This window comes from Motacilla alba, chromosome 3 (assembly GCF_015832195.1).
Source record: "Motacilla alba alba isolate MOTALB_02 chromosome 3, Motacilla_alba_V1.0_pri, whole genome shotgun sequence".
Lineage (NCBI taxonomy): Eukaryota > Metazoa > Chordata > Aves > Passeriformes > Motacillidae > Motacilla > Motacilla alba.
In genome coordinates, this window is record NC_052018.1 from 61,067,003 (window position 1) to 61,080,912 (window position 13,910).

General features: G+C 41.0%; 2 protein-coding genes across 7 annotated transcripts in view; one reads left to right on the forward strand and one right to left on the reverse strand.

Moving 5' to 3' along the window:
• The window catches only part of SYNJ2 (synaptojanin 2), a 64,700-nt gene extending 61,703 nt beyond the window's left edge, over positions 1–2,997 (forward strand). For 2 of the 4 annotated variants that reach the window (XM_038133207.1, XM_038133208.1), the window contains 2 exons: positions 230–432; positions 2,187–2,966. In XM_038133207.1, coding sequence (XP_037989135.1) covers positions 230–432; positions 2,187–2,966 — 983 coding nt within the window. Of the gene's footprint in view, positions 1–229; positions 433–2,186 lie in introns of all 4 variants that reach the window. The other 2 variants (XM_038133206.1, XM_038133209.1) reach the window with 1 other exon arrangement.
• An 11-nt stretch (positions 2,998–3,008) lies between these two features.
• The window catches only part of SERAC1 (serine active site containing 1), a 28,037-nt gene continuing 17,135 nt past the window's right edge, over positions 3,009–13,910 (reverse strand). For all 3 annotated transcript variants that reach the window (XM_038133211.1, XM_038133212.1, XM_038133213.1), the window contains 4 exons: positions 11,468–11,565; positions 10,743–10,925; positions 10,240–10,383; positions 3,009–8,425 (listed from right to left, as the gene is read on the reverse strand). In XM_038133211.1, coding sequence (XP_037989139.1) covers positions 8,295–8,425; positions 10,240–10,383; positions 10,743–10,925; positions 11,468–11,565 — 556 coding nt within the window. In that variant the 3' untranslated portion in view covers positions 3,009–8,294. The remainder of the gene's footprint in view (positions 8,426–10,239; positions 10,384–10,742; positions 10,926–11,467; positions 11,566–13,910) is intronic.

Genomic DNA, 13,910 nt, shown 5'->3' on the forward strand with positions numbered 1-13,910 from the left:
AGCACTGCTGCTTTGGCATGAAATTATTTCAGACAGAGAAGTTTTCCCCTAACAGCCTGTTACAGATGTTACAGGATTGCAAAGGTTTGTGCTTAGTTCCAAAACCTGCCTTCATGGCCTGGGTTGGTCCTATAGGCATGAACATTTTGGGAAACTTGGTTGTGAAAGAAATTATCTTGAATCTATGTTCTGATCAGGCCGAGATGCCATATTTGCTTTTGCTTTTCAGGAGTACAGGAAGATGCAGTAAAGCCTGTTCCAACCAGAAACCAAACTTCCTCCAAACCTGAGGCTCTTCCCAGCATCACAAAGTCAGCTTCATTTCAAGGGTCACAGGCAGGAGCAGTGCCTGTGCCTCATCGTCCACCACCCAAAGTTCCAACTCCAAAGAAGCCAGTGCCCCTGCAAAGGACTGGAGCCAAGGGGGAAAATGTAAGAGAGCTGCAGCAAAATGCATCCAGCCTCCATTACACAGTGTGAATGATGGAGGGGTGGGCTGGTTGTTTTTTGCAGGAAGTCCTGTCAAGTCAGCAGGTGCTGGAATAATTTTGTGTATTACAGTCACCAAGGCATAAAAAAGCAAGAAAGATCAGAAAGAGAGCCACATGCAGCTTTTCTATTTGTCAGTCCATTCTCCTGCTTTTCTTCTGGTTTGTCTAAACCTTGTCAGGATTTAAGACTCATTTGTTCTTTATCACAGTCTAATTTTGACCATGAGTGGTCTGCTCTGTAAGGATTTGAGGCAGCTTCTTCATCAGTTCTGTGTCCTGTGTCCTTTCTTGCTTTTCTTACACACCTTGTAATGGGATTCAGCCTTTCAGTTTGAATTCTGGAGTCTACTCAAGAGTTCATGTTCTCAAAAATACAAAGCTGTAGGTGTTCAGGTTTTAATATATATCAGGTCTCTACAATGGAGGCAATAGTTCACCTCTAGAGCTGCTAAAATGATTATCCAATTTGTAAAGCAGTTTGAGTACAAGAGGAAAGACAAATATAGCCTTTTATATTCTTTCTTTGACAGAATCTCTGCTAAAGAAGCTCTCTTCTAAATTGTTAGGGCTCCTGCCTTACCTTACCTGCCTTACCTTTGGTAAAGGCATTCACCCCTTCTCTCTAATGGACTTTGTGCTCCCTTTACTTAGCAGATTCACCAAAAACCCAACCCAGACAGCACAGTCCTTGCTGAGGCTGGTCAGTTTGTTTTGTTTAAGTTGTCACCATTCCCAAGTCACTCTTGAAAGGTGCTGAGAAGGATTGCTATTTTGGTGTTAGTTATGTGAGAGCTTCTGCAGGAACAGATCTATTTCAGGTTGACTGCCCTGAAATTCCACTCCTTCCTCCATCTGAGGGAGGTCGGATGGGAGTTGTGTACTTGAAAACCTCTACCCAATCCCCCTCTACCACAGTCAAATGCAGGCAACTTAACAGCACATATGAAGAAGTGGCAAGGGGTATGTCCAGCATGAGATACTGACTAAATATTTTGCCTGCATGAAAAAGCCTGTACATTATCTTTAATACTATGCAAGAGTAATAAAGAATTTAAATGCTTTCATTCAGTCACACAGAGTGTGAGAAATCTGAAGCAGTCCTTGCCCTCCTAGACTGAGCTGGGCTTGTTATTTATATACTTTTAAATGGTGGATGTATGCTAGACTGGACTTCGAGAGCTTATTTTTATCTTCAGTTGCCAGCATCAGTGAGACAGGACAGAGCCCTTAATGCATTTATTGGGTTAGCTTAAGCTAATTCTCCTTCAACCTTATCTATCCAAATAAGCTACACCTAAAGGCATGGGCCTCCCTATGCAATCTTGCTTAAGTAATATTAGTCAGCAGAGAGATGTAACACATAAATAACTCCTCAGAACTGTGTTAATTTGGCCCAGAGCAAAAAATCCTAACCTGAAAAGGGAGATGGTCAGAAAGAGCTGTGACAGAACAGGCTGTAGGGTCCTGGTCCTTCACTAGCTCTCTGAAGGTGAGTGCAAGGTGCAATGCGTGAGCCCAGAGCCCTGCAGGTACAGTGGAGAACTGTGCTGTCAAGCCTCCTCTTTGTAGTGCTTTTTTTTCTTCCAGGACTGTCAGCTTTTCTTAGTAACACTGTCATTTAGACTTGCACCAGTAGTGACTCAGAGTTTAAGGTCTCTTTTTGTTCTCACATTTCTTCTTCCATTTCCTCCTCAGGCCATGTCTCCAGAAGACCAATTCGACCAACAGACAGCACAGTCTCCTTTTGGCTTGCTAGACCCCCATCTAGAAGCTGGAGCTATTCTTAGACCAACCAAGATCACGCCAGTCCCTAAACCCAGAACACAAACTGGGAAGCCTCAAGAGAGCAGGGGGAGCAGTGAGAGGCAGCCCCTGTCAGCAAGCACAGCTGAGGCCATTCTAGTGCCTCCCCAGAATGCTCCCTTTGCCCCAAAGGTGCCACCACGAAGAAAGAAGTCGGCTCCTGCAGCTTTTCATCTCCAAGTTCTCCAGAGCAGTGACAGCCCCCTTTTTAGTGGGTCACTGTTCAACTCCAACAACAACAACCCTGGGTCCTTCCCCCAGACTCATGGCCCTGCTCATGTGGGTCCCACAGCCTCTGCTGGCCCAGCAAACAGCACAACTCAGCCCTTGGCACCAAGTGCTGCAGAACTGATGGTGAAGCTCCAGGGCCCTTCTGCACCTGCAGGCCAGCATCCACAACGACTGGATACCAGCTCCCTTCCAGAGAACACCAATCTTCTGGACCTGGACATTCATTCTTCCTTCCCTCTTTCCATACAGGCACCATCAGCTACTTCTCCAGCAGACGCTTTGGGAAATTTAAATCACCCCAATCGGAAAGAGTTCAGTCACTGGGTTACATTTAGTGATGATGAAGACAGCAGTGCAGTGGCAGAAGGGTTCAACAAACTGCCTGTCTTACAACAGAACAAAAACAACTTAATGAAGACAAATACTGATTTAGAGTTGTAAAATTTTACCCTCTTAGTGTTCCAAAAGAAATCATAATTATGATGCAAAATTTAAAAAAAAAAAAAATCTTTTTTATATTTAATGAAATAGATCATCTGTCCATGCTACATTTCATTTTCACATTTAAAGATACGGCCCCTGGAGGGAAGTACATAAAGTACATACAACCTAACATTACCTACAGCTCATCTCAAAACTTGATTAAGTTATTTCCTTTTATTAATCCATCTTAAGATGTTTTATTTCATTTCAGGTACAAATCATACGTAAGAACATGTAATGATGTATGGAGAAAAAGACATTAAAAAAACATTTTCCTTTGGAATATATATTTTAATCAATTTCTGTTGTTTGAAATAAAGCATTCTTACTTCGAGGAGTTAAGTCTGCCAGTTATTCTGGAACAAACATTCCCAAGGGGGAATGCACACCAATATAACAACAGCAGTAACACTGGTATTGCTCTGCTGCAAGTTTCCAAAACTCACCCTGGTTTTTGTTCCCAAGCCCATGTCCAACAGCACACTTTGAAAAGGGACTGTAGTGTTCCACATGCTGTTTCACTGCAAAGAGATGCTATAGGCTGCTTGTGCATTGTCTGTGCAGATCCTGAGGAAATACAGGGAATGATTGAGACCAGCTGATGCCACAGGTATTGGCTTGGGCATGTCTTATGCTAAAGGCAGTTCAGCAGTTCAGTAGTTGTGTCCCTGTTCCCACTCTCTCTTCATAAGCAGATGCCATGCCAGTCTTGTTTCCACAGCGCAGATGAGGAGTGAGCTGGTCCTTTTTGCCTTGCCTGTGGGGTAGAACTGCACACAATAGATGCCATTTGTGCAAAGCAGGCAGTTAATAACCAGATTGCAACTTGTCATGGTAACTTGTTAAGAGAAGCATCAAGATCTTTCATTATTAAAGGAAAGAGAACATTTTTAAACAGGTGGTGAAGCTGAAAAAACAACTAATTTTCAAAAAAAATTTAAGATGTATTTAAAATTTAAGAAGGTTTTTTTCTTTTTCCACAGGAAAATTAATTGGCTTGTTCTGAGCTTCCCAAACACTGGGAATGCAGCCTACACTGCCTACCTGTTTCTCTGCCACTGCCAGGTTTTGAACAAGAGATCCTGTAAGAGAGGATGCTGCCTTTGAGCACCTGTCATCCTCCTCTGCTCTCTCATTTGCCAGACACTTCAAAAAAATCCCCAGAACCTTCAAAGGCCAAGCCCATAAAGCCCAGGGTTAAGCTTCTCACATGAGTGTCAGTTTAACGTGGTTGCAGGCTGGTGAATAATGTAAGATACTCGTTTCCCTACAAGATGACACAAAGCCTTTGCCTCTTAGTCCTCCTCTTAAAAAATACAGTGAATATTTATGGGCACATCTCAGTATAAAACATTAGCAGTAAAAAAGAAAGAGTACGGTATATGATCACATCCAACATTTTCTGCAAAGATAATTAACAGCTCTAGGACAGCTAATTTACATGTTAATGAAAGTGTTAGCAGGAAAGCCAATTAAACTGGATTTATACAAGTCAAATAAAATCTGCTTTATTACTCTCCTTGAATAAGAGACGGATGTGGCCTTTAGCATTCTATCTTATGTCTGTGTCTGTGGCAAGCTGCCCACTGAAGGATGAATCCCGGCAGCTCGCTGGTTTATGCTATCTGTGACAGGAGATACTGCTCAGTCGCAGCAAATCAAGGGAAGGGGACAGACAGTCCAGCTGAAAAGGTTACAGCACAGAATGAGGAATCTCCTGTCTCAATAAATTACCTTCCACACTGCTGCCCAACGTCCCAGCCAAGTGTTTTCTCAGAGGCAGGAGTTTGTGACCTGCTTGTGATCTGGTTCTAGTTTCAATGGTCAGAGGAAGCAAAGCAGAGCCAGACTTGCTCCATGTTTGGGAAATCACTACGGAAAACTCAGACCGCAGGAGGCAGTGACTCTTTCCTGCTCATTTGGGATTAAGCCAGGCCCCACCATGCGAAGAGAGGCCAAGTAACCTGAACCTTTACTACCTGATGTCCACAACCAGGGAACCCACAGCACAGCTCTGTTCCCAGCTCTGCTGCCCATCCTCACTGGGACATAATCAATGGAAATCGGTGTCCTCAGGGACAGCTGTCACTCTTCAGGGGCATATCATGGGTTGTAGGGAGTGGTTATTCTGTGACATTCTCCTGGTCATGAAGCCAGCACTTGGCAAAAATTGTTGATGGCAGCTGTGAAGCCAGGTATGAATGATTCACCAGACACAAGTCTACAAGTGTCTGCTTCTTTAGTATGTGAGGCTTTGGCAAGACACCCCACGTGAGCTTGCCCATGGCTGCAGCTTCAAGTTGCAGTAGACACTCTGGTGGCCCTGCTGCATTCGTGGTTGGGGTGGGTAAGTGTTGTCCTTGGTAAAGCAACTGCCTGATTTAGCTTTTTTAGGGGAGCTACCACTGAAACAAACAGAAGAAAGAGAACCAAAACATTGGTTAGAATTTTCACTCTGACAAAACAACATTTTTGCTTTTCCCTTTTCATCCAGAACTGGCGTTTTCACCAGATGGAAAATATCTCATTTCCAGCCAGCTACTCTGGCTGGCACCAGGAAGCACAAATCACAGCAGAAGCCAGTTCACAGCACTGTAATCACAGCAATTGAATACTTGGTGCCTGTTGCTGCTAGAAACACCAACACAGTTACACCAGACTGCTGGACAACAAGGACAGGAGGACTGACCAACTCCCTTTAGCCCTCCCTTCCCGTCTCACTGTTTCCTCTTGGATGCCACAATGCAGATGAAACATCATCTCCTCAGACAACTCACAGACAACCTGCCCGCCTCACCTGCGGCTGAGCCACTGGATGGGATTAAAATTGTACTTTGAGACCTGACAATTTACTACTCTCAATTAATGTGACACCAGAAAGCATAAAAGCATCCAGTTCCTGATGGGAAGCAGACATGAATGCTAGGCCACAGAGCTGCAGGCCCTGATGTCTGTACCTGCTTTAGAAGACACTGCTGCAAAATCCAAAATCACAACTTGACAAACTGCTCAGTTTGGCAAAACATGCCAGGCCAGCCACCCCCCAGCACTGTGCCTCTTACCTGAGCAAAGGGTAATGTTACATCCTCCCAGCACAAGACAATTACTAAAAAATATGCAGATCTTTAACAAAAAAGAACATGGTCCAGAGTATGCAGATGGCAGATCATTAACCTTTAATACACTTTGTGACATATCCAAGACATTTTTTAAATCACATTTTATTACTATATTCCAAAAAAATAAAACCCAAACCCCTAAACCCAACAATCCCCCACCAAATATTAGTTGTAGAAGTTACACATATATAAATACAGTTACAAAAAAGGAGAACATTGCCTTAAGAATTCCAGTTACAAAACACAGATGCATTTACTAAGATTAATGTTTAATGTCACTGATCTGAATCTGTGTAAGCCAAAGGAGTTCACTAAAACCAATAGATTTGTCACATGAAACAAGCATTCAGTTATTAGCAGTCTTGTCCATTCACCATGAATTCCACGTACTCTGCTCTGTAAGTACAAAGTGTACTGATATATTTACACTCTGAAGTCTAAACCACAGTGTAAAAAATATAAACCTCTTCAGAAATTAGGACATTTCTGTTACATTTTCTATACAAAACACTGCCATGCAGTGTTCTTACCTACATCTCAGTTTGGGGGGGGGGAAATGCTCTTTTTGCCAGTGTAGTGCTGTAGTCTCTGTACTGCTCTTGTGAATTTGACTTTGCAGTTCCCCCAATTTCCAGAAGTGTATTTTGAGCTGCAGTGTCCTCCTGGGCTGCTCTCAGGACCTGGCAGGACTGCAGTGCCCACAGCACCAAGCCCATGCAAACTGCAAGGTGCATCCCACCTCCTGGCAGCTTTCCCAGCCATCATTTGAGGGACACTAATACTGGATCCATCCCACAGGAGTGACATGAGGAGACACCTCAAGCCTGTCATCAATACAGACCTTATTAAACAAATGGTCAGCAAAGGCAGTGCAGCTTTACACAGCCCATGTTTGTTTCCAGAGAGGGATGCAGGTGTAAAGAAAGGGAGTAAAGAGACCACAATAACACGAGGCTGCTTTTAACCACAGTGCAAACTATCTAAGACTTCAAAAAAGTGACTGTGCACTGCCATTTTTTAATCTAAAAATACTGATTTCTCATCAGTACTGTTAGGGTATCCTAAACATAAACATAAACTCAAATAAGACATGGCTGGTTTTCTCTGTATCTACACCAGCTGATATATTTGGGCCCCAGGAAACCAAAACATTTGTGGTAATTTCCAGTGAGGCCTTACAATCACCTTATTTTCTTCCTGCTTTATTTTTTCTACCTCAGCTCCAAACTCTGAGCATCAGCTTTCTTGTCAGTGCCTATATCTGTTGTGCTCCACCTGAGCATTTTCAATGCTCTTTTTTAAATCGGCTACAGAAAAGCTTCTGTATGAGTAACACGAGCCAGGGATTTGAATGTACCAACTTCCTGGAGTCTCCCAAGAGCAAAGAAGAAGAGCTGAGCTCATCAAACACATCTTCAACGTGAACAAGCACAGAACTGCCCTGTCTGACCAGGGCACACTGTCCTAAGGAAAGCAGTCTCACGAGTTGCTAAGATTAGGAGGGAAATGTACAAGAAGATGAACATTTCTTTTCTTTTGTTCTCATTAAAACAACGACAATTTTCTAAGCAAGGCAAGCCACCAACCTGTCTCTTTCTCATGCAGTAAAACAGATGCTGTGTCTGCTGACCAATCTGGGTGATGTATTAAAAGAAAAGGCAAATGACAAAACCTCCTAAAATTGGGTCACTAGGCCAAAATGCCACCTTCATTCACTTCAATACTAATTTTTCAGGCTCCAGTCAGGCTACCCTAACATGGACAGTAAACCAAAACTTCGCAGCAGCCACATGCTGCTTCTCCCCTTTGACAGAACAAATAACCACCTCATTTAATTGCTTCTAATCCTGTCTATAAGACTTTTTCCCAGGTGTATATTCACCTGCTCTCAAAGCAAGCTTCTTGGTTGTTTTTTTTTGCTAAAAGAAGATACCCTGGGCACACACTTTCTTTTTGCCAAGTTTGTATTTGTTTTTTTGTTTTGAATGTATTTTGAGACAGAAACGGGACAGGTGCCTAAAGTTCAAGATGTACAGGAAATTATTCAGCAGCAGATACTATTGACACAGCACCCTTGTAATTCTGCAGATCCCCTAACAAATGTCAGAAGTTCCTGTGTTACACCAAACACAGGACACAAGCAGGAAAGGATGGCAAAACCTCAGTCTCACAGTTCTTGGGCTAAAACATCCTGAATGAACTTCAGTGTACGTTGATACAGGAAAGCATCCTTCTTCTTTGGCTTGCAAATATTTAGATGATTAACATCCACTGGAATAAGGTCTCCAAATCCTATGTCTGGAAAAGGTAAAAAAATAATAAAAAAATTACCAGTGTTCATAAGACAACCTAGACTGAAAAGAACATCTTGCATTAGCAATTTCTCTCTCAAAAACAATTTCTCCTATCTTCAGTAAAACTCTTTGTTCATCATTATTTTTTCATGTGCTAAAAGCATCAGTACACACAGTTATGGCCTGATAGAGCTCTGTGTTGCCACAAAACCCACACTGGCACACGACACCATTAGGTCAGAGTTCTACTGTCTTTGTTTGAAATACACAAATGTACATTTCTCCATACAGACAAATTTGCTGAAACAAAACTTCATTTACTGATAGCACAGTCCTGACTGAGTTTAAGCATTGACATGATCAAGGATGTAGTTTAATGAATGGCAACTTGAATCTGATCACCACTTATTGCCCATATTCCTTACACAAACACATGGACATTAAAATTTGGATTATGCACATTTCCAGATAAATGAAATATTTATATTCCTTAATTGTAGAATACAAGTATTCCATTTGCAGCTACTGATTTTGGGCACACTGCAGCATTTATTCTTTCTTGACAGCCATCACTACTAACTTTCCAGTTAGGATGCTGTGACTGCCACATTCCAGTTTATTTATTCACTCATCACCTAGAGAAATCCTCCATTTTGTTTCGACTTCTGTATCTCAAACCACGTAAAACTACACTAGAGAAGGATGAAGCTCTGCTTTCACGTGCCCAAGCAGACATGCAAGAAACAGGGAACTGCGGCTCGTCAGCCTGTGCTTTGAACAGAGTGGCCTGCTACAGAACTGCCATGTGTCCTCTAAAGGTTTTCCAGAGCACTCATGTGCTGCACTAGGTGTCATCCCTGGCACAGGAGACATGCTACAAAATTACAAGCGCACAGTACTCACTTGGCTTCTGGTATTCAGCCCTCTTTTTAACCTTATTTTATTAAAAAATAACAGAAAAAGGTCCAGTTTTTCGGTCCTGGCCAATAAAATTGCATCAGCAACATTTTTGCAAAACATTGCTGCTCAAGAGAATATGCTGCAAAAAACTGCTAAATAGTGACTCAGATAAAGAGGGTATCTGAGTTTTTACACCTTTTTTAAGTATCTAACCTTGCACTCAAGCTAGTGGATTTAGCTGGTGGAAAGCCTGATCTAAAACCTAACAAAGCAGTGGTTTCTGGCTTTACAGATACTTTCGGCAGTGCAAAAGAAAGACTGAAAATATGAGACTTAAAACAGTTTTCTAAGTTCAACACACATAAATAAAAGCAAGGGGAAAAAATGTCTGGTTTCTCCTAAAAAAAGGCAAAAAGATGGAGGGAACTCTTGAGGAGGCAAACTCTATTGCTGGAGTTCATGAGATGTGGAAGGTAAAGGATTCTTAACACTGAAAACCAGCTTTGTGACTTTTTCCTTCCATTAGCAGTTGACTAATTTTATTTCTTATTTTTTTTAAAGAGAAAATAGCTGGAGTTTGCAGAAGCATCTGAAACACTACACAGCCTCCCTATGCAAGGATAAACCACAACTAGTCCTAATTCCAAATGAAAGGACTCCCCCATCAGACCAGGGTCCATTCTGCTTTTTTAACAAATGTTATTCTGATTTCAAAAAAATCAAAACCACTGCTATTTTAAGATCTAAATGTAGCTGCTTCTGATCTCAGCAGGGAGGCCCAGTCAAAAGTTTAAACAAAAACCCCCACACTGCAATAGACTTATTTTTCTAGGTTTTTTACCACAATATTTATAACCTTTTCTCATTATAGATGCTTACATCAATATGTATCAAATTAAATGGCTATTTCTCACTTACCTGCTGACTCCACAGGTACAACATGCAGTTTTAACATGCTGCCTATGTGTGTTGGTAGGGTTTCTGCAAAACTCAGCACTGAAAATTTCTTGTCTTTGGCAAAAGACAAGAAGTCATCGTTCAGTTCTTTAAGGGCAGGAGAATCTGAGAAAGAGCAACATAATTTTTACAGTGTTATAAGATTATAGCATTCTTCTGGCAAAACTACGTTGCTAGAGATGTTTTTATTACTGTGACAGTAAAAGGTGCAGCATTTTGTTTGTAATCCCTTCTTCCAACTAGCATATGTAACAATTTCTTCTGATTCCCCCTTTTCCCCTCACCTCCTCAATCAAATGAAACAGCTACTCCGAATTACTTGCAATAATTCAACACACAACCCAAAACATAAAAAAGTTTGTTGTTTTTCCCGAGCTTTCTCTGACAGCACAATGAAAAAACCCAAAGCACCAAGAACAGATTAGCAGAGTTCCTGTTGCTAGATGGTAGCAAAGTGAACATACCCTTGCTGAGCTCTTTAACCTCCACAGACGGGAAGAGGAGATATCTGGCATTTATAGAATATTCAGCCAGCTGGGACCCATGGTGAGGTACACTATAAAATATGATTCCTCTGGTGTTGTTTACAATTTTATCCATTTCTGGATTCTTGGAAGCATCCACCAGCATCTTTTTGACTAGAAGACCTGGCAACAGAAGCTGAATTAATGCAAGGATTTAAATCACTGGGGAATAATGACCATGCTATATTAACCATGAGACAACTAACCATATTCTTGCCGTGGTTGATTAGTCCTTAGATTGTCAAATATGTAAGATTAACTTGAAAAAAACCCAAATCACGCTTGAGGAGGCATCAATATGAAATGTCAATGAATGATGCAAATCCAAATTTGATTTCTGTTATGTGTTGCTAATGACATTTACTATATGCCTGATCATGGAGAAAATTTTGCCTCTGGATTTCCATTTACATGAATTTCAATTCACTGAGTTTTTAAATCAACACAGTAAGAACAAACAGCAGTAACAATCCTTTCAAAATGTATATGCTATTAAATATAACGCATTAAGAAAGTAGAAATCTGTTTTTCATTTTTAGGTCTTTGTCGATTTTTTAAAATAAACTATTCTGAATAATTGCATTTCTACCTGAATTCGGTTAATGGCTTATTCTGAAATCTTTAATGCAAATAAATGCTTTACATCAAACAGGCAACATGCTTACCACCCATGCTATGGGATACCCACACCAGAGGTCTGTCTCCAATCCCAGCAGCTTTGAGCTTGTCAAGCAGCTCACTGCTCCTGAAAGCAATAGACTCCCTGCGAAGAAAAAACAAACACAGGCATAATGGAGTGTGACAGGCTAAAAGGCAATGTTAAAACACAATGAATTTCAGTGCTGCACATTTATGAAAGTGAAATTAGGTAAACAAATATTAATTATTTAATTATTGTTTCTACATTGAAAAAGCTAAGAACTTTTGTAAGGATCGCTTCACAAGGACAATGGGAATAGAGCTAAATTCAGTTTCTTGCTCTTGCTATAAAGTCTAACTTTAATTTCGCTCAGCAAACGTTGTTGTTTAATGGAGTTTTAAATAGTTTCATTTACACATTGTAGCAAAACAGTAGTTATTCTATGAAAGCAACATCAACACCCAATGAACTTTACAACCTGCAACATGAACAAACCTCATACACTTTGCTAAACAATGCTCAAAATGTGGAGCAATGCACAGAAATTTAAAAACTAAGTGCATGATCAACCAATGCATTTAAAAAAATCACAACGAATATCAGCTACAGTTGCCAGACAATCTCCTAATGCTTTCTACTGGAATAGCATGAAAGCACAATAATCTCCATTTTATAAACAAGAAGACTGAGCTCTGGAAAGGATAAGCTACACATTAAAGTTTGAAAATGAATCTGTGGTAGAGCCAGAACAAAACCAATGCCAATGCCCAATCCAAGCTTGAAAGTGCAACACTTGCACTTTACTTTGCTCCTTGCAGTGTAGCAAGAATCAAACACAGAAGGCCCTTCAGTAATGAAAACATCAGGATATGGGGGCAACCACTGTGCAAAATAATTCACTTCATCTCTATTGGTCTCAGCATTCTCACTAGAAATTGCTTTATAACACATATGAAAAGGATAATCAAATGTGTCTTTTCAGATGAACAGTATGCTGTGGGCTAGCAGACAGACATAAAAATTCACTTTTGAAACAGTGAATGAGACTGTACATTTTAGAGCAAACCTAAGGTTGTTTTTCTGCTGTGACTTCATTGTTCCTGCTCGTTAAAAATATCTTCAATATCTTTCATTTATTATTAACCATATAAAATTATCGAATATTATGGTTGGGTGATCATAAATAGGAGGTAATGTAATATTCCTTTTTGAAATGAAAAAGATGTTATCTTTGGGAAAGAAAAAGGAAATCTATGTTTATTTTTTTTAACATACCTACTCCAGACAGACAGAAGAAATGTTTTCTTAGCATCATAGAATAATTTACATTTTAAAGACCTGCAAGATCATGGAGTCCAACTGCTAGCCCAAGGTGGACAGCCAAGTCCACCACAAACCCATGTCCCTAAGAGCCTTGTCTGCCTGTCTTTATCTTCAAGGATCAGGACTCAACCACTTCCCTGGGCAACCTCTTCCAGGGCTCGACGATGCTTTTAGTGAAGAATTTCTTCCTAATACCCAATCTACACCTCCCCTGGTGCAATTTAAAGCTAATTCAAGTCTTCTTGGACATGCACAGGTAACCACCTACATGCTTCTTACTGTAATTTTTCCACCTAATTTCAAATAGGCACATTAACAGTCAAGCGTTCCTTATTTTCTCCCTCCTTACATGTTTTCCTTAATGCAATAATTGCATTGATCTTTCATATAGCCAGAGAGAGGAGGGAATGAACAAGTACCAAGTTCCCAGTCTATTATACATGTTGAATTTTTTTTCTTCCCTGCACAAAAAACCATAATTGATTTTCAGACTCTTAACCTGTAAGCAGCCATGCACATGCCCCTTCTGCAGTACACAAGTTGAATTTATGGTACTAGTTACATGCCTTAAATATCTGCATAAATGTTTGAAGGATTCTGATTTAAAGATCACTGAACCTAATAACCAAATTCTATTCAAGACAAAAAACCTTTACAGGCTCATGTTTGGTGGTAGCACCTTCCTCTGGCCTACCCTGTCCAAGGTCAGTAAAAACAGCATTCCTCTGGCAAGGCAATTACACTCTGATTGAATCAGATACAGTTATTGTATTTTATCATCAAAGTGACATTTTTTGAGTAACAGTATGTTTGTATCAGAAATAGCGTGGCCAGCAGGACTAGGGAAGGGATTGGCGAGGCAGCACCTCGAGTCCTGTGTTCAGTTTTGGGCCTCTCACTACAACAAAGACATTGAGGCTCTACATCAGGTCCAGAGAAGGGCAGAGGAGCCAGTGAAGGGTCTGGAGCACAAGTCCTAGAAGGAGAGGCTGAGGGAACTGGGATCAATTAGCCTGGAGAAAAGGAGGCCCAGGGAGGACCTTACCACTCTCTACAACCACCTGAAAGGAAGGTGTAGCTGGGTGGGGGTTGGCCTCTTCTCCCAGGGGACCAGTGACAGGGACAAGAGACAACAGGGAAGGTTT